The sequence below is a fragment of the Oncorhynchus keta genome, chromosome 28, assembly GCF_023373465.1.
Source record: "Oncorhynchus keta strain PuntledgeMale-10-30-2019 chromosome 28, Oket_V2, whole genome shotgun sequence".
NCBI lineage: Eukaryota > Metazoa > Chordata > Actinopteri > Salmoniformes > Salmonidae > Oncorhynchus > Oncorhynchus keta.
This window is the reverse complement of record NC_068448.1, coordinates 24,790,674-24,811,501: the sequence shown is the minus strand read 5'-3', so window position 1 is coordinate 24,811,501 and position 20,828 is coordinate 24,790,674. Positions and strand designations below refer to the sequence as shown.

Sequence of the window (20,828 nt, the reverse complement as noted above, 5' to 3'; positions counted from 1 at the left end):
AATGTATGGGCTGTACATGCCGGGAGAGGAGTTTGGATTGGTCTGCCATGTAGCTCGCTTCTGTATATAACATGAGCTGTTCACAGTATGTGTTGACAGTCCTTTCTACCGCACACCGTTTTTGAAAGATATAACGTTAGCCATAGAGAAAAAACATTTTTTTGCTACTTTTCTCAACAACATTAATGCCCTGAATTTAGCAGGTGCTATCAACAAATCAGTAGGAAAAAGTGATGGGCTACATTCTGCACATGCTACGGTCAGTGTGAACCGGAGTTAAAAATGGTTCCAGTCTGCCGTGAAGCGTTCATGTAAGAGTCTAGCTACATTTTCCATATTTAAGTTTCTAATTTTGTCAGTCATTTATTGCAAGTTAAAGCGTATTTTTAGTTATCTAGCTAATGTTAGCTTGCTGGCTCACGAGTTAACATTACGTGTATGATCTGTGTAGTAATATTATTCAAATCAGAAATGTATCTGCATTGCTAGTTATAGCCTAATGTTAGCTAGTTAACATTTAACCTATTTTGTTAGCTTTGTCAACCTGCAGATTCATACTACAACTGACAATGTTTGTATTGGTAGTAGTATGAGTTGGTTATATCGGTTCATTGTTTAGCTACCTACCTAGCTAGCTACATGTCTAAACAAAAGACTCCACTTTGGCTGGATTATTACATGACCCATCAAATTAGCAGGTGTGTCTGGGGGTGATTACGGCCCTCGATTCTATTGTATTTCATGAACATGTGTACATGTCTAGACAATAGTGAGGGGTGTGGGCGAGGGGTGGTTAAAGCATTAAAGCATTTCCTGCACATGACCCATTAATTTAGACAATTGTGTCAGGTAAGCGTAATCTAAGAACGATAAAATAAAAATTATCTGGACACTTTCTATTTTGGATATTGCCACTATGCAAGTACTATGACTGTACCGTTTACATTTATTTGTGCATGTGACAAACTTAGATTTTACCACATGGCCTCACATGAGATTCCTTAAATGGGTGGGACTAGGGTTGCAAAATAAATTTTTCCATGGGAAGTTAAGCTTGGGAATTTGGGGAATTTTGCTTAAATTCATAAAAAAATGTTAGAACAGTGAACCTTTTTTGTGGTATACGCATAAGGCAATTCTAGGTCTTGTGGCATATTTTGGTTAAACTATCCCCAATTCGGAGACACGTGATGCCGCGGAGCTGAGCAGACGTTGACAAACCGAGCTCTTCAAAGTTATTCTATTTTTACCTAAATAACAATGTTGAAACAATATTCTAACATCGGCTGATAAATTGTCAAGTACTTACCTTCCCAAAGAGCCATGGACCTCCGACCGAGAGGCAAGAAGGACGACCAAAACGTTGTTGATTCCCAAGATAACGATAACGCTACAGCTAGCAAGATTAGCATTAGCCCTCATAACTCAGACGACAGTCAGGCTCTTGCGAGCCTGCCGACATGCTGGCTACTCTCCTCCGGGAAAGTCAGGATGGTAACAGGGGTCTTTCTCTGAAAATCGATAAGAAATCGGCTGAACTCCATTCTTCCATTGACGACCTGAAATCCTCCATGAATGATCTCCTTTTGAGAATGACTGAGGCAGAGCTGCGCATTAGCACAGTTGAAGATACCATCGCTAGACATGACCAGGTCTTGACACAACTGCAAAAGGACAATGCCTACCTCAAAAACAAAGTAGATCAGATGGAGAACCAGAGTAGACGTAGTAATATCCGTGTGGTGGGATTGAAAGAGGACAGCGAGGGCCGTGACCCGGTCCGTTTCTTCACTCAATGGATCCCGGAGGTCCATAACCAACTTCACCAAGCCGCTGGAAATCGAATGCACCCACAGAACATCAGCGCCGAAACCCCGGCCAGATGAGTCACCACGAGCCGTCCTGATCAGGTTCCTCCGTTTCCAAGACAGAGAGAAGATACTGCAACTCGCAAGAGCCAAAGGGGACATCGCCATCGATGGGAAGAGGGTCAGCCTTTTCCCGGATATGAGCGCGGACCTCGCCAGACGCCGCAAGCAGTTCAGACCTGCCGCCAAAGCACTGAAGGAGAAGAACATCACCGGCTACCTCATCCACCCTGCGCGGATGAAAGTTCAGTACAAAGGTCGAAGCCATCTCTTCAACACACCGGGAGAAGTGCACACTTTTCTCAAAGAACTGAGCAACGTCTGAGTCTGAGCCAGGACGGTCTCTCTGGGGGATAAAATGCAGTTCGTTTGTTTTCTCTTATCCGGATTGAACTGCTGGCATCTCCCGGTCACTTTAATTGATTTGTACATTTTCAACTAACCGTATCTTCCCGGGGTGAGTTCTATTACATTTACAGGAGAGTATATTTTGGTTTAGTCCATATCTACTGGGCGAAGCAATAAGTGGGTTTAGGCCCACTGCTTTCCCCCTCATTTATGTTAATCTTTCGTAAAGAGACTCAAGCAGCCCTTACCGTGGGCAGTAAATATTCAGCCATAAATATCTATTCACAACGTTTGTTTTCAATTTAGAGAGCTCGCAGGTTTTAGTTTACGCCAAGGTTTAGCTAGTAAGAGCAAGATGGAAAGCGAGCAGCAACGTATCTCTACAAGTGTATTCATGTTTGATTGTTGGGACTGTTGTTCTAGTCTGACAATCGGGGTGGGTGGGATTTTTATTATTTTTTCTTCCTTTTTTTCTATGTTTATTGTTTCCTTCCTAAAGAGACACACAGGTCACTTTTGTGCTCAAACCAAAGTTGAAACATTTCCTAATTATCTGCATATGATAGATTTCTATTCAGTTACATATTTGAAACCCAACCTATGCTTAATCCACTAAAATGTCACATTCAACGTAAAAGGTCTTAACAGCCCGATGTAAAAGGAAAAGAGTCTATACATACCTTAAGAAATTAAAGGCTGACATTGTGTTTTTACAAGAAACACATCTTACAGCCAGTGAACACAAGAAATTGAAGAGGGAATGGGTAGGACAAGTTTTTGCATCCTCGTTTAACTCCAAAGCAAGAGGAACTGCAATTTTGATAAGTAGACACATCCCCTTCTGCGTCAACAACACCATCTCTGATCCCTCTGGCAGGTTTGTTTTGGTGCAGGGGCATATGTTTTCAGAGTCTTGGACCCTATTGAATATTTATGCTCCTAACTTCGATGACCATATGTTTATTCAGAATGTCTTCCTTCAGGTTGCTCAAGCACCACCAGGATGGCTACTGGTTGGAGGAGATTTTAATTTTTGCTTAGATACAGTTCTTGATAGGTCTTCTGATAAACCCGCACTTCTTACCAAAGCCGGCAAGCTCACCATGTCATTCATGAAAGATCTCAATTTACTAGACATCTGGAGACAGTTGCACCCACAGGATAGGGACTACTCTTTTTATTCACACCCACACAAGACACACACACGCATAGATAACTTTTTACTTTCAACACAACTGTTTCATAGAGTTTTAGATGTGGAGTATCTCCCTAGATTGCTTAGTGACCATTCTCCTCTGGTATTATCAATCTCCATTCCTACCAAGGTAAATGGAGCATATAGATGGAGACTAAATTCTACACTTCTAAAGCAACCTGAATTTTGTGCATTCATCAAAGAGCAGATCAATTATTTTACTTTGACAAACAAACCCTCTGCTCCTGACAGCTTCATTCTTTGGGACACATTGAAGGCCTACCTGAGGGGACAGATTATTTCCTATACTAAAGGGCTGAAGAAAAAACACGGTGCGGAACTGAGTGCTCTTGAATCTGAAATCTCCGAGCTAGAGAACCTACCAGAGAGGCCCGACTAAAGATCTATACAGGCTTTTGGAAAATAAAAAACTTAAATATAATATTCTGAACACATCAAGCTGAGAGGGCCATCACTAAATCAAAACAGCGTTATTATGAGCTTGGAGAGAAAGCTCACAAAGTATTGGCATGGCAACTGAAAGCAGAGGAAAGTAAGAGGACAATTAATGCCATAGAAACTCTCACTAAAGAGATATCTTTCGACCCTACTGAAATTAATAATACTTTTAAGAAATACTATGAAGACCTCTACACTTCCCAATCAAGCGATGATCTATCAGAGATAGACTCCTTTCTCTCCTCTCTCAACCTCCCATGCCTGTCAGGGGAAGTGTCAGGGGAAGACAGCGAGCGCCTGAGTGAACACTTCTCAGTCCCTGAATTGTTGGAGGCCATTAAATCCTTACCTTCTAATAAATCTCCTGGGGAGGATGGCTTCCCTCCAGAGTTCTATAAAGAATTTATGGAGCTGTTGGTCCCCTACCTTATGGAGGTACTTAAAAAAGCCAGAGAAGAAAACTGCTTTCCAGAGTCCTCTCAAGCAGTGATTACTATAATCCACAAGAAAGGGAAAAACCCGCTAAAGTGCACCTCCTATAGACCAATCTCTCTCCTTAACACAGATTGTAAACTGGTCACCAAGATGCTATCTAAGAGACTGGAGTCATGTCTTCCCCTGTTGGTCAACCCAGATCAGACTGGCTTCATAATTAATAGATTGTCCTCCAATAATCTCAGAAGGTTCTTTGATATAATTCACCTTGCTAACAAAAACAAAATACCTGGTGTCGCAGTCTCCCTCGACGCTGTAAAGGCCTTTGATAGGGTTGAATGGCCATACCTCTTTCGCGTCTTGGAGAAGTTCGGTTTATGTACCGTGTTTGTAAATTTGATAAAATCACTGTACAAATCTCCTAAAGCTAGGATTACTACCAATGGGATGACTTCCTCCTCTTTCCCTCTTTATAGGGGGAACAGACAAGGTTGCCCAATTAGCCCCCACCTCTTTGCCCTCGCCATCGAAACGTTGGCTGAGGCTATTAGAACGTGTCCTGACATACATGGCTTTGAGGTGGACCCCCATACCCATAAATTGTCACTCTTTCCGGACAACCTTATCTTATTCCTAACAAACCCAGAACACTCCCTCTCTCACTTGCAGATCCTACTACAGTGTTATAGTTCTTTCTCTGGATATAAGGTCAATCTTGATAAAAGCGAAATCTTACCATTGTCTGTCTTTGACCATCATACCATCAAGCACAAGTTTCCTTTTAGATGGTCGCCTATGGGCTTCACATATTTGGGCATAATGGTGGATGGTAATCTGAACAACCTCTATAAACTCAATCTGGCCAGTTTGTTGCAAAAGGTGGAGGTTGACCTTTGTAAATGGATGGACTTACCTCTCACTCTACTGGGTAGAATCAATGTAATTAAAATTAATGTCCTGCCCAGGTTTCTATATCTGTTTCAATCTCTTCCTATCCCTGTTCCCGCAGCATTTTTTTCCTCTCTCGACAAGCTGACCAGACAGTTTATCTGGCACGGCAAAACCCCTAGGGTTGGCCTGGATAAACTGACCCTTGATTACAGTCAAGGGGGCTTAAACCTCCCCAATTTTAGAATGTACTACTGGGCTGCACAGTCTAGGTTTCTGGCTCAGAGGTTTGACAATGGTCCCTCTCCCTCATGGTTGAACATTAAAAAGCTTGAGGTAAATGATGACACTGGGGCAGATTTGTTTTACAAATGGGACAGAAAATCTATAAAAACCATCACAGACAACCCTTTAATCATACATTCTGTCATGGCATGGTGCAAACTGCATGAGCTGTTCGGACGAGGGGGATTCCTTTCCCCTAAAACCCCTTTATGGAACAATAGATTGATCCCTATGTTTTTCCAGAATAGTAACTTTAGACCATGGTCTGATAAGGGGATCACTCTTCTGGAACATTGTTACAAGGAGGGAGTTCTTATGTCTTTTGATCAACTGAAACAGAAATACCACTTGCCTAACAGGGACTTCTTTAGCTACCTACAACTACGAAACTTTATTAGGGTGACTCTCAAGGGACAATGGAACCTACCTAAGATGTCACCTATTGAACAACTCTGCCACGCAGACCAACCACTGTTCAAGACCATTTCCCGTGTTTACAATGCTCTTATGTCAGGACTAACACTGCCTGGGCTAGATAAACCCCGACTTAGATGGGAGAGAGATCTGGGTATTGATCTTGATGAGGATCTATGGAGTGACCTATGCAGGGATGGGGTTACATCCACGTTGAACTCCAGATACAGACTGATCCAGTTTAATTTCCTCCATCAGCTCTATATCACCCCATCTAGACTGCACAGGTTCAACCCAGATATCTCCTCCCTATGTTTTAGATGTGGCTCAGATGAAGGAACATTCCTCCATTCCACTTGGCAGTGTTCAAAACTACACGGTTTCTGGCAGGGGGTATGCGATACCATATCCTCAATTCACGGGGTTGCATTCCCTTTAGACCCGGAGGTCTGTCTACTGGGTAACTTTACTAACACCAATCTTAGGCAAAGCCATACTATAAAGCTAACAGAAATATTGCTAGCGATTGCCAAGAAATGTATTGCCTTGAAATGGAAATTGGATTCCTCCCTGCCAGTTGCAGTGTGGCTTTCGGAAGTTAATAGTTGTATCCCTTTGGAGAAAATCACTTACTGCTTGAGGAATAAGTTAAAGACATTTTACAGAATTTGGCAACCTTTTATTGACTATATGGAGAATCTCCCCCCACATCTCATTGATTGAATCTATATATAATCCTCACATAATGTTTCACACGTAATGTATATTATGTAGCCTACGACAGGTGATCCAATGTCTCGTTATTTTTTTAAATATTTTTTATATTTTTTATTATTGTATGTTTGTTTATATAACTATAATTATAATTTATTTTTGTTACGTTCGTCTGTTACTGTTACTTTGTCCTATCGTTGTCTAATATCTTTTCACTTTTGTTTTGAATGTTCTTAATTGGAAAATGCAAAAATAAAATATTTTAAAAAATAAAATATATTTTTTAAAACTATCCCCAATTCAATGGAATTGCAACCCTCTGCATGCACAGTGCATTCTTCCGTCACATGTGCAGCTGATCCTCAAGATCTTGCACACTAATGAGATGCTATTGAGCCCACACTCCTACACTGTCTGAGCCAAGGACTACATGCTTTCTGGTAAGTTTTGATTACAATACTGGGTTGGGTGAATATATTTTATATGACATATACTACCGGTCGAAAGTTTTAGAACACAAACTCATTCAAAGTTTTTTTTCTTTATTTTTACTATTTTCTACATTGTAGAATAATAGTGAAGACATCAACACTATGAAATAACACATATGGAATTATGTAGTAACCAAAAGTGGGTTTTTTTATCTAAATATTTTACATTTGAGATTCTTCAAATAGCCACCCTTTGCCTTGATGACAGCTTTGCACACTCTTGGCATTCTCTCAACCAGTTTCACCTGGAATTCTTTCCCAACACTCTTGGAGTTCCCACATATGCTGAGCACTTGTTGGCTGCTTTTCCTTCACTCTGTGGTCCGACTTATCCATAACCTTCTCAATTTGGTTGAGGTAGGGGGATTGTGGAGGTCAGGTCATCTGATGCAGCACTCCATCGCTCTCCATCTTGGTAAAATAGCCCTTACACAGCCTGGAGGTGTGTTGGGTCATTATCTTATTGAAAAACAAATGATAGCCCCACTAAGCGCAAACCAGATGGGATGGTGTATCACCACAGAATGTTATGGTAATCATGCTGGTTAAGTGTTCCTTGTTCCTTATTCAAAATAAATCAGTGTCACCAGCAAAGTACCCCCACACCATCAGACGACCTCCTTCATGCTTTAAGGTGGGAAATACACATGCGGAGATCATCCGTTCACCCACACTGCGTCTCACAAAGACACAGAGGTTGGAACCAAAAATCTCCAATTTGGACTCCAGACCAAAGGACACATTTCCACCGGTCTAATACCCATTGCTCGTGTAACCTTGACCTAAGCATGTCTCTTCTTATTGAGGTCCTTTAGTAGTGGTTTCTTTGAAGCAATTTGACCATGAAGGCCTGATTCAGACAGTCTCCTCTGAACAGTTGATGTTGAGATGTGTCTGTTACTTGAACTCTGTGAAGCATTTATTTGGGCTACAATTTCTGAGGCTGGTAACCCTAATGAACTGATCCTCTGCAGCAGAGATAACTATGGGTCTTCCAATCCTGTTGCAGTCCTCGTGAGAGCCAGTTTCATCATAGCCCTTTAATGGTTTTTGCAAATGCCCTTGAAGAAACTTTCAAAGTTCTTAATGTTCCGTATTGACTGACCTTCATGTAATGATGGACTGTCATTTCTCTTTGCTTATTTGAGCGGTTCTTGCCATAATATGGACTTGGTCTTTTACCAAATAGGGCTATCTTCTGTATACCCCCCCAACTTGTCACAACACAACTTATTGGCTGAAACACATTAAGGAAAGAATTCCACAAATTAACTTTTAACAAGGCACACCTGTTAATTGAAATGCATTCCGGGTGATGTCTTTGAAGCTGGTTGAGAGAATGCCAAGAGTGTGCAAAGCTGTCAAGGCAAAGATTGGCTACTTGAATAAACTCAAATATACAATATTTTCATTTGTTTAACACTTTTTTATACTACATAATTCAACATGTATTATTTCATAGTTTATGTCTTCACTACTTCATACAATGCAGAAAATAGTAAAAATAAAGAAACCCTTGAATGAGTAGCTGTTCTAAAACGTTTGACCGGTAGCGTACATTACTTTTTTGTTAATCTGTTACGGCTAGCGGAACGTTTCGACATCATCCGGTGAAATTACAGTGCGTGAAATTCAAATTAAATTATTAGAAATATTAACTTTCATAAAATCACAAGTTCAATCCACGGAAATAAAGCTTAACTTGGTGTTAATCCAGCCACCATGTCAGATTTCAAAAAGGCTTTACGGCGAAAGCAAACCATCCGATTATCTGAGGACAGCACCCCACCATACAAACACATGAAAATCATATTTCAACCAAGCAGGTGCGACACAAAAGTCAGAAATAACAATATAATTCATGCTTTACCTTTGAAGATCTTCTTCTGTTGGCACTCCAATATGTCCCAGAAACATCACAAATGGTCCTATTGTTCGATAAACTCCTTTTTTTATATCCCCAAAATGTACATTTATTTGGCACGTTTGATTCAGAAAAACACCGGTTCCAACTCGCCCAACATGACTACAAATTATCTAATAAGTTACCTGTAAACTTGGTCCAAACATTTCAAACAACAAGTAACTAATCGATCAAATTTAAGACGGAATATACTGTGTTCAATAGTGGAAAAAACAAAGTAGAGCGAGCTCCAGGTCACGCGCCCCAAACAAAAGAGTCCACTTGGCTTGACACTCATTCTGAATAGTCGTACTTCTTCATTTCTCAAAGGAAAAGCATCAACGAATTTCGAAAGACTGTTGAAATCTAGTGGAAGCCAGAGGAACTGCAACCAGGTGCCTCATACATCTAGTTACCCATAGAAAACCAATAGAAAACACAGTGAACTCAAAAACAAATTCCTGGATGGTATGTCCTCGGGTTTCGCCTGCCCAATAAGTTCTGTTATACTCACAGACATTATTTTAACAGTTTTAGAAACTTTAGAGATTTCTATCCAAATCTACCAATTATATGCATATCCTAGCTTCTGGGCCTGAGTAGCAGGCAGTTTACTTTGGGCACGCTTTTCATCCGTACGTGAAAATACTGCCCCCTATCCCAAAGAGGTTTTAACTAGTAAATAGTAGCCTACAGCAAAGTGTGTTTATTTTTTTCATTTAACCAGGAAAAGTGTGTTTAAATCATTTCTAACTTGTTAACGATTTCTGCTAGTCAGTTTTTGCTACCGTGTGGGTGTTAACTTGCTTGAGCCTGCTAACTGAGTATTAATTCACCTGTTTCCATACATGTTTCATTTTAAAACATTTATCTTACAAAGGAGTTGTTTAACTGCTTAAATATGTATCTGTACATAGAATTGTATTTGTTTTTATTTACAAAAACAAAACAATCTAATCTTTACAGGAAAATGCCACGGGCACTATCTGATGTGTGGAGACATTTCACTGCAGCTAATGTTGAAGGAAAAGCTGTGTACATCTGCAAATACGGTGCCAAATCATATGTGAAAAATCCAACAGATGCAGCATCATTTGCCCAAGTGCATAAAGTTCCCTCAGCAGTCACAACAATCAACCTCTGACAAAAGTCCCTCTTCTTCTATTCGAAGTGAAAATGATGAATCAGACATCTTATCGATAGCAACAGCTCATAGTCCTCTTGGAATCAGAAGTTTTTTGACTCAATGGAAGAACCTAGTCAGAGAGATGCTGATCTTGTTTTGCTTGAGCTGTGTATGCGACTGGTTCACCTCTGATGCTCACAGGCAATGTGTATTAGAAGAGATTTCTGAATGTTCTTCGCCCAGCATACACCCCTCCAACAAAGACATGCTTTATCTACTAATTTGCTGGATGCAGAGTTCAACAGAGTTCAAGTGAAGGTCAAGCAAATCATAGAGAAAGCAGACTGTATTGCAATCATCTCTGATGGGTGGTCAAATGTTCATGGGCAAGGAATAATTAACTACATCATCTCCACCCCTCAACCAGTATTCTACAAGAGCACAGACAAGGGACAACAGACACACCAGTCTCTACATTGCAGATGAGCTGAAGGCAGTCATCAATGACCTTGGACCACAGAAGGTATTTGCACTGGTGACAGACAATGCTGCGAACATGAAGGCTGCTTGGTCTAAAGTAGGTGTCCTACCCTCACATCACACCCATTGGCTGTGCTGCTCATGCATTGAATCTGATCCTCAAGGACATCATGGTACTGAAAACAATGGATACACTCTGCAAGAGAGCCAAGGAAATGGTTAGGTATGTGAAGGGTCATCAAGTTATAGCAGCAATCTACCTCACCAAGCAAAGTGAGAAGAATAAAAGCACCACATTGAAGCTGCCCAGCAACACCCATTTGGGGTGGTGTTGTCATCATGTTTGACAGTCTCCTAGAGGGGAAGGAGTCTCTCCAAGAAATGGCCATATCAGTCTAGGATCCTCCTCGATTATGTATTTTGGGAGAGAGTGGTAAGCAGCCTGAAACTCCTGAAACCTACAGCAGTAGCCATTGCACGGATTGAGGGAGACAATGCCATCCTGTCTGATGTTCAGACTGCTTGCAGATGTAAGAGAAGAAATCCATACTGCCCTGCCCACATTACTGTTGTTCCAAGCAAAGGAAACTGCAGTTCTGAAATACATCAAAACGCGTGAAGACTTCTGCTTGAAGCCCATATACGCCGCAATGTACATGTTGGACCCCAAGTTTGCTGGCAAAAGCATCCTGTCTGGTGCAAAGATCAACAAGGCCTATGGTGTCATCACAACCGTGTCTCGCCACCTTGGCCTGGATGAGGGTAAGGTTCTTGGTAGTCTGGTGAAGTACACTTCAAAGCAAGGGCTTTGGGATGGAGATGTAATATGGCAGCTGTGCCAACATATCTCATCAGCCACCTGGTGGAGGGGACTTTGTGGGTCTGTGGCTCTTTCCCCTGTTGCCTCCATCATCCTCCAAATCCCACCAACATCAGCCGCCTCAGATTGGAACTAGCCCTTGTTTGGGAACACACACACCAAAGCACACAACAAGCTGACCAATACAAGGGTTGAGAAATTGGTGGCCATCCGGGCAAATTTGAGGCTGACAACGAAACATCCTCAACAAGGTTGGAAAGTGACAGTGAAGATGAGGCCTCATGTTCAAGAGGTGGACATTGAGGAGGCCCAGGGAGAAGACATGGAAGCCTGAGAGGAAGACAATCAAAGCTTTAGTTTCTCAACTATCATTTTACAGATGTATATCGAAAACGTTTTTGGGAGATACGATGGATCATTGGGGATCATTCAATATTCCTTTTCTTTTGTTGTTTAGTAAAATCATCCCATGTGATGAGTCAACTCATTTATTTAATGTTCAATTCAGAACTAAATGTTTTTTTAATTGGAAGGATTTAACCCTTTGCAATTTTGCCTACTTCTGATAAAGGGGTATGTTTCTGTCTCCATTTGATATGGTAAATATATCCAATGCAAAAAACATCTACATTTAAATGGTATTAATATTAATCAAAATCAAATCAAATTTTATTTGTCACATACACATGGTTTGCAGATGTTAATACGAGTGTAGCGAAATGCTTGTGCTTCTAGTTCCGACAATGCAGTAATATCCAACGAGTAATCTAACCTAACAATTTTCACAACAACGACCTTATACACACAGGTGTAAAGGAATGAATAAGAATATGGACATAAAAAAATATATGAATGAGTGATGGTATAGAACGGCATTGGAAAGTGGATGGTATAGAGTACAGTATATACATATGAAATGAGTAATGTAGTGTATGTAAACATTATATGAAGTGGCATTGTTTAAAGTGGCTAGTGATCCATTTATTACATCCAATTTTTCTATGATTAAAGTGGCTGGAGTTGAGTCAGTATGTTGGCAGCAGCCACTCAATGTTAGTGATGGCTATTTAACAGTCTGATGGCCTTGAGATGGAAGCTGTTTTTCAGTCACTCGGTCCCTAATTTGAAGCACCTGTACTGACCTCGCCTTATGGATGATAGCGGGGTGAACAGGTAGTGGCTCGGGTGGTTGTTGTCCTTGATGATCTTTTCGGCATTCCTGTGACATCGGGTGGTGTAAGTGTCCTGGAGTGCAGGTAGTTTGCCCCCGGTGATGCGTTGTGCAGACCTCACTACCCTCTGGAAAGCCTTATGGTTATGGGCGGAGCAGTTGCCGTACCAGGCAGTGATACAGCCAGACAGGATGCTCTCGATTGTGCATCTGTAAAAGTTTGAGTGTTTTGGGTAACAAGCAGAATTCTTCAGCCTCCTGAGGTTGAAGAGGCGCTGCTGCGCCTTCTTCACCATGCTGTCTGTGTGGGTGGACCATTTCAGTTTGTCCGTGATGTGTACGTCGATGAACTTGAAATTTTCTACCCTCTCTGCTACTGTTCTTTCGATGTGGATAGGGGTGTGCTCCCTCTGCTGTTTCCTGAAGTCCACGATCATCTCCTTTGTTTTGTTGACGTTGAGTGTGAGGTTATTTTCCTGACACCACACTCCGAGGGCCCTCACTTCCGCCCTGTAAGACGGCTCGTCGTTGTTGGTAATCAAGCCTACCACTGTAGTGTCGTCTGCAAACTTGATGATTGAGTTGGAGGCATGCATGGCCATGCAGTCGTGGGTGAACAGGGAGTACAGGAGAGGGCTGAGAACGCACCCTTGTGGGGCCCCAGTGTTGAGGATCAGCGGGATGGAGTTGATGTTACCTACCCTCACCACCTGGGGGCGGCCCGTCAGAAAGTTCAGGACCCAGTTGCACAGGGCGGGGTCGAGACCCAGGGTCTCAAGCTTAATGATGAGTTTGGAGGGTACTGTGGTGTTGAATGCTGAGCTGTAGTCAATGAACAGCATTCTCACATAGGTATTCCTCTTGTCCAGATGGGTTAGGGCAGTGTGCAGTGTGATTGTAATTGCGTTATCTGTGGACCTGTTGGGGCAGTAAGCAAATTGGAGTGGGTCTAGGGTGTCAGGTAGGGTGGAGGTGATATGGTCCTTGACTAGTCTCTCAAAGCACTTCATGATGATGGAAGTGAGTGCTACGGGGAGGTAGTCATTTAGCTCAGTTACCTTAGCTTTCTTGGGAACAGGAACAATGGTGGCCCTCTTGAAGCATGTGGGGACAGCAGACCGGGATAAGGATATATTGAATATGTCCGTAAACACATCAGCCAGCTGGTCTGCGCATACTCTGAGGATGCTGCTGGGGATGCAGTCTGGACCTGCAGCCTTGCGAGGGTTGACACTTTTAAATGTTTTGCTCACGTTGGCTGCATTGAAGGAGAGCCCGCAGGTTTTGGTAGTGGGCCGTGTCAGTGGCACTGTAGTGTCCTCAAAGCGAGCAAAGAAGTTGTTTAGTCTGTCTGGGAGCAAGACATCCTGGTCCGCGACGGGGCTGGTTTTCCTTTTATAGTCCGTGATTGACTGTAGACCCTGCCACATACCTCTCGTGTCTATGCCGTTAAATTGCGACTCTACTTTGTCTCTATACTGACGCTTAGCTTGTTTGATTGCCTTGCGGAGGAAATAGCTACACTGTTTGTATTCGGTCATGTTTCCGGTCACCTTGCCCTGATTAAAAGCAGTGGTTTGGGCTTTCAGTTTCGCGCGAATGCTGCCATCAATCCACGGTTTAATAGACGCTGTGTGTACGACGTCGCCGATGCACTTGCTAATAAACCCGCTCACTATAGGCAGGGAGCAACAAAATGGAGTCGTGGTCAGCTTTTCCGAAAGGAGGGCGGGGGATGGCCTTATATGCGTCGCGGAAGTTAGAATAACAATGATCTAGGGTTTTGCCAGCCCTGGTAGCACAATCGATATGCTGATAGAATTTAGGGAGCCTTGTTTTCAGAATAGCCTTGTTAAAATCCCCAGGTACAATAAATGCAGCCTCAGGATATGTGGTTTTCAGTTTACATAGAGTCAAATTAAGTTCGTTCAGGGCCATCGATGTTTCTGCTTGGGGGAGATATATGTGGCTGTGATTATAATCGAAGAGAATTCTCAAGGTAGATAATACGGTCGGCATTTGATTGTGAGGAATTCTAACTCAGGTGAACAGAAGGACTTGAGTTCCTGTATGTTGTTATGATCACACCACATCTCGTTAATCATAAGGCATACACCCCCACCCTTCTTCTTACCAGAAAGATGCTTGTTTCTGTCGGCGCGATGCGTGAAGAAACCAGTTGGCTGTACCGACTCCGATAGCGTGTCTCGAGTGAGCCATGTTTCCGTGAAACAAAGAACGTTACAGTCTCTGATGTCTCTCTGGAAGGCTAACCTTGTCAAGAGACTGGACATTGGTGAGTAGTATGCTCGGGAGCGGTGTGCGATGTGCCCGTCTACGGAGCCTGACCAGAAGACCACTCCGTCTGCCCCTTCTACAGCGTCGTTGTTTTGGATCACCGACTGGGATCCGATCCATTGTCCTGGGTGGTGGGCAAAACAGAGGGTCCGCTTTGGGAAAGTCGTATTCCTGGTCATAATGTTGGTGAGTTGACGTTGCTCTTATATCCAATAGTTCCTCCCAATTGTATGTAATAAAGCCTAAGATTATCTGGGGTAACAATGTAAGAAATAACACATAAAAAAGTAAATACTGCATAGTTTCCTAGGAATGCGAAGCGAGGTGGCCATCTTTGTCGGCGCATATATTTCCGTTAATTCCAACAGAAAGTTTTCACCTCTGAATATTCCCCAAAATGTGCAACCCTAGGTAGGATTAAGGCTTAAGAGGGTGTGAACGATGCTGAATGGGTGTAGACAAAGAGCTCTCCAGTAGGTGTACCAAAACATTCAAGGGCCATTTTCTCAAAAGTGGGGTTTCAAGTTTATCAACTTTCAAAGCATAATTACTTTCCCATTGTTCCTCAACTGCAGTGTATGATACACCACTCTCTGTCTCTACCTTCATCCAATGTGAAAAAAAAAAAAACATTTCAAATTTTGCTATATAAGACCAAATCGAGGCGGTCAGCCACATCTCTCATGTAAATGTTGTAGCTACATTCAAATATTAAATAAACAATTTATTTGGGAAATATCCAGTCTGCTCTTTACTTCATTAGCATTCTGATTTCAAGCTGTATTGGATTTACTTCTGTTAAGACATTGAATACATATGTTTAGTTCTCTGTGAGAAGCAAGTTCATTTAAAGTTGTGATTTGGTTTATATAGATAAAGGGGCACAACTTTCACTGGGGACGTGTCCTCCCCCCACACATTCTGAAATTGTATTTTTGCCCCCCCACAGTTTTATCATTGGAATGTGATACAAAACGAGGAACGGTGTGCTTTAGGACCAGGATTTAAAAAACGGTATTATAATAGTCCCTCCACACTTCTAAAACCAAAGTTGCACCCCTGTGTAGATACAACATTGTGTGATACATGTGATACAAAACGAGACAATGGTGTGCTGTTGGACCATGCGGACGCCTCCAAGCAGTCAGCTCTGATTGGATTAAAAAAACGGTATTATAATAATTGTCCACCCACACTTCTAAAACCAAAGTTGCACCCCTGTGTAGATACATTTAAATTATAACACACAGTAACCAAAAAACGGATCTATTTTCCATATTCGGACTGGGTTTGCAGCAAACATTATGTTCGCCACAAAACTAATTTGCATGACAAAATATGGGCTTGCAGCAAACTGGCCAAAGGTTTGCCAGAAGCCTGTTTTTTTTTTTTGGTACGGGGTATCGACACCTAAGAATCGTGATAATATTGTATTGTGGAGTCCCTGGGATATCCCAGCCCCCACTGATTGATGTTAATTCTATCACATGATGAAATCCTTGTGTGATGTAAAGCCAAGTTAGTCTAACCACTAATAAGTGATGACAAATTACACTGGATGAAGGGCTGGCAACCATTCAGCGCCAACTTGGACACCCAGTCGGCATGTGTCCTCACAAGCACCCAGTGTCGTGTGACCAACTACAAGGACCCAGTCTGATTCCGATACTATTTTCTGACTCAAACAAGGAATATTAGTGTAGTAATAGTCCTGAAGTCACCTGAGCTTAATTTTTCTCTAAAGGAGTATTTCCACTTATTCAATTGCTTAGCAAGGATGTCAGATGTTTGACAATTGTTTAAACCCCGTTCAGGAGCTTAGATTGTACCTGTACTGCTGTCAGGTCCTGAAAAGTCTACATAAAAGCAGCGTCTATTAATTGACTGACAGTGTTATGTTCCAAGCAGAGAACTTAAAGGTAAACATAACATGGGTTCCATTCATACTCTTAGTCATACTCTGGAGAAATGGTACCATTATCAATACTGGTTTAATTTCTTTAGTCAGCAATATTGCTTAATTATGCAAGGTAACTGACATTAAGAATCTCTCGTTTCTCTTCTTCCAATAACTAAAACGTCTGTTGGCATGCATCAATCTGACTTGCACTACTAGCTAGCGAGTTTGCCAGCAGACGTATAAAGCACAAACTACACCGTGGGCTGGTACAAATAATGAAGTTATTTGGCCAGCTCTGGTTGACATACCTAGTTATTCGACGTAGCTAGCCAGTCAAAGCAAAGATGGTTAACGTTAGCAGAGCTAGCACGCAATCTTTCTTACCTGGACAAATGTTTCAATATTTGTTTTTTTATTATTCCTGCCATAGCGGTATTGGGAGAATAAGATCGCTAGCTAAATTGTTTATTTGTAGCTAGCTTATTTGCATCTCTTCACATTCCACGCCCTCTTATCTTCAGTGAAATGCCCAGCTGGCTGCCTTCTCTCATTCATTACGATTGCACAGTCATTTGTCTAAAAGTATTTTTCCCATAAGACATAGCGAGCAAAAACATGCTGCCTTGGGTTTAGGTGCCTGGGTCACAAATATTACATTCTAGCGCCCCCTGCTGGATTTATAAAGAATAGCTAGGTATAAAAATGACAACGGTGTTGTTCAGAGATTAAAACATTAACGACCACAGAGAACTTAGCTTTTCGTTTAATAGACCGTAATACAACAAATTCAAAGCCAATAGTAACGGCTCATAAAATTGTAAAAAAGAAACTGCTGCCGACTCATCTGACTGGTACTGCCAACAAAATAAAACGGGAGACCTTATAATACACCTCTAGGTGAATGATAAAACACATTCAACAACATTTTCATAACTTCCCATTTTGTCTTTGGCACTTGCCAAGACACCAAAATAACAATGAGCAGGGAAATGGGAATAAGCAGAGGGAACATTATAAAATCTATAGAATAATAAAAAATGAAATCCATCCAGGGAAAATGGAAGGTACAGCAAAGGCAAGACAACCAACACAGTATTATGTAAAGTAAAGTCCAAGAAACAGTTGTAGAGTGGAGGGATTTGCCAAAAGGTTTGTTCCACAGGATCAGTAATGCTCCTCACCTTAAAATCTACGTAGAAGAAGTTTGACGCAAAGTTACCAATAATTATACGATGAACTAGCTACATGTGAGCAACTGTGGCACTTGTCAGAGACAAACATTTTATATTTGAGACAATCTTCAACAATCGATTTCCCTAATCAAACCGATTTTATAAGTGAGAATAAGATTTACTGATCATGTGGAACAAACCCATGGGTGTGTTTGAGGGAGTCGGGAGAGTTTATCGGTCTGGCCGTGCCATCATTGGCCGCATCATCATTGGGTGACCGGGAGGTCGCATCATGTGATGTCCAGGCATCATCTGCATTCGGCCACCCATTGGAGGTCGCATACCTGAGAATGTAGGAAAGAAAGCATTTACAGGTAGTTTCAATCATTTATTTGTTCAGATTATAGTATTTAGTTTTAGATAGTGGTATGTTTCCTCAACAATATTGGCAAATTGAAGCATACGTAGACTCAAACAAGTGAAGAGTACGTATACAACAGAAATAAGAGTTGAGGTTATCCTACCTGGACCACCCATCATTCCAGGTGGAGGTGGTCCCATTCCACCCATCATGGGCATCATTGGAGGACCACCCATCTGGGGTGTTGGTAGCATCCCTGGACGTGGGGGGCCATCTATTGGTGACACATTAACAACAATAACCACCAGGAAACTCAGACCATTAGCAGCAAAATATTCTTATATAAAGTAAATTGGCTGCAAGATTTGCTTTCCAAGAAAATACTTTTGGTTGCGATCTTTGCATCCTAACAAATGTGCACTGAACAAAAATGTGTAACATACAAACATTTCAGAGATTTTACTGAGTTACAGTCCATAAAGAAATCAGTCAATCGAAATAAATTTGGCTCCCCCATTCTGTAGCCAGGCCCTGCCAATCAAAATGAGTTTCCCTCCATCAAAAGTGCTTCATTAGAGACAGAAATAATCCACAGCACAAGCCTTTTATTGCCCCCAGCACAAGGTGCACCTGTAATGACCATAATGTTTAATCAGCCTCCTGATATGCCACACCTGTCAGGTGGATGGGTTAGCTTGGCAAAGGAGAAATGCTTATTAACAGGGATGTAAACAAATGTGCACAATTTCAGAGCTTTTTGTGCATGAGGAATATTTCTGGGATCTTTTATTTCAGCCCATGAAACCAACACTTACATGTTGCGTTTATATTTTTGTTCAGTATACATGACGCTAATGCACTTACTGAGGTTTGGTGGAGGGATCATGGCACCCCCTGGAGGTGGGGCTCCTGGGAATGGTGTTGGGGGCATCTTCCCTTGTTGGAAGGCAGCGGCTAAGAGAAACACAATGACAAAGTTAGAGCTCCTGACATATTAGCCTTCAGGCCCCCGTTCACTTAGGACGGTATTGACTTGACACATCAAGGTAAAAGACAGGTCAGTCTTTTTTTGTGTGTTACTCACTTGTTTTGTCAATGAGGCTCTGCGCTTGTTCTTCCATCCATTTCTGGTAGTAGTCTTTTACATTTTCTTTGTGTTTGCGGCCACTGCAGTGTGTTTTCCTCACAGAGGGCTGCCAAACACAGAACATTCATCAATGTTGACCAACATTCCTTATACATAACAGGGCAATAGAAGAGAAGAAAAAAATACTCATCACATTCAGCTTAATGACAGAATTAACCACATGCAATCAGGAAACACTTCCACTAGCAATGTTATGCAGACTTACCGAGTCATGAGTAAGGTAGGTATCACAGTAATCACAATAAAACCTGATGATAAACAGACATATTGAATGGTAGATCTTTGTGTAGGCAGAACCAGACAGTATAAAAAAACATATGCAGCTGGGCTGAAAAGTCAGAATAAATGTATTAGCTCCCCGTAGAACTCAATCACTGGGAACAAAACAGACAAGATATGAATGATGCTATTGCTGATGGTTAACACTTCCTTCCCAGCCAACAGAGAACACAGCCAAAGTCAAAAATTGGCTAGATGGTCAAATCGTGAAAACAAAAACATTATTTTTAGTCTTAAAGGTTAGGCATAAGGTTAGCAGTGTGGTTATGGATGTGTTTAAGGTCAAATTGTAAGAAGAGATCACTCCTGTATCCCTAAACATTGTAAATATGGTAAGTCTGACCCTGTATATAATAGTATAAATACTTTCTAGAGTTCTTATTACACGTTTTTTTTTATCTACTTATATTTGTAGTATTACATTGTTATTGGTTACTGAATTGTTGGGTTTAGAGCTTGAAAAAAAAAAATTCACCGTAATTCTGCACGTGACAATTTGAAAACGTGAAATTGTAGAAATAGGCGGGGTTTATGACTTTGAGGCTGTGGTAACTAGTGACGACCCTAACAAAAGGTAGCTGAAATGTCTGAGTCCGGTTTAATAATCTACTATAACTTCGATTCGTTAAATTAGATCTACATGTTCAGTCTTCATTAAGGTCAAATACCTTCAAAAGAGAATAAATACTCTACAGGGCGACAAAAGATAAATACTTACTTCGGCATTTTGAGCAGCCTTGCAAACAAGCACTGAGATATGTTAAAAACGTCCCTTTACCGGAAGCCTAACTAAACGACGACGACTCTTTTCAAGGAAAGAGGTGCGCCATAATGAGTCCTCATAATAACTGCAGCGCCACCACCCCCACTACAGGTGTTGCAAATAATACAAACTATACCAGCAGGGCACTGACTGAATCATCAATGTTTTAAACATTACTGTATTGGCCATTTGGAATTATCTTGTGAAGGCTGCGTGCATTTCTAATAATTTCCTTTCCAGTGCGAAAAATCATGAAATCTAATAATCTTAGCACATCTACAATATACGCGGGTGCGTTCGTAAATTCACTC

General features: G+C 41.5%; 2 protein-coding genes across 2 annotated transcripts in view; both read right to left on the bottom strand.

Moving 5' to 3' along the window:
* LOC118360890 (UHRF1-binding protein 1-like) overlaps positions 1-17,412 on the bottom strand; it is a 71,042-nt gene extending 53,630 nt beyond the window's left edge. Inside the window, exon 1 of the mRNA XM_035740427.2 lies at positions 17,180-17,412. Coding sequence (XP_035596320.1) covers positions 17,180-17,223 — 44 coding nt within the window. The 5' untranslated portion in view covers positions 17,224-17,412. The remainder of the gene's footprint in view (positions 1-17,179) is intronic.
* A 128-nt stretch (positions 17,413-17,540) lies between these two features.
* On the bottom strand, positions 17,541-20,615 carry LOC127913267 (U1 small nuclear ribonucleoprotein C-like). The gene is made up of 6 exons (XM_052485194.1): positions 20,473-20,615; positions 19,681-19,723; positions 19,413-19,521; positions 19,193-19,282; positions 18,492-18,602; positions 17,541-18,311 (listed from the first exon to the last, which is right to left on the bottom strand). Exons 1-6 carry the CDS (start codon positions 20,478-20,480, stop codon positions 18,199-18,201), a joined length of 474 nt encoding a protein of 157 aa, XP_052341154.1. The 5' UTR covers positions 20,481-20,615; the 3' UTR covers positions 17,541-18,198.
* Between the last annotated feature and the right edge of the window lie 213 nt (positions 20,616-20,828).

Bases quoted from the DNA above. Each gene is read 5' to 3' on its own strand.
- LOC127913267 (XM_052485194.1), bottom strand. The intron at 19,283-19,412 runs GTGAGTAACACA...TGTTTCTCTTAG, and splicing joins GAGCCTCATTGACAAAACAA to CCGCTGCCTTCCAACAAGGG. The intron at 18,312-18,491 runs GTAGGATAACCT...CTACATTCTCAG, and splicing joins TGGAATGATGGGTGGTCCAG to GTATGCGACCTCCAATGGGT.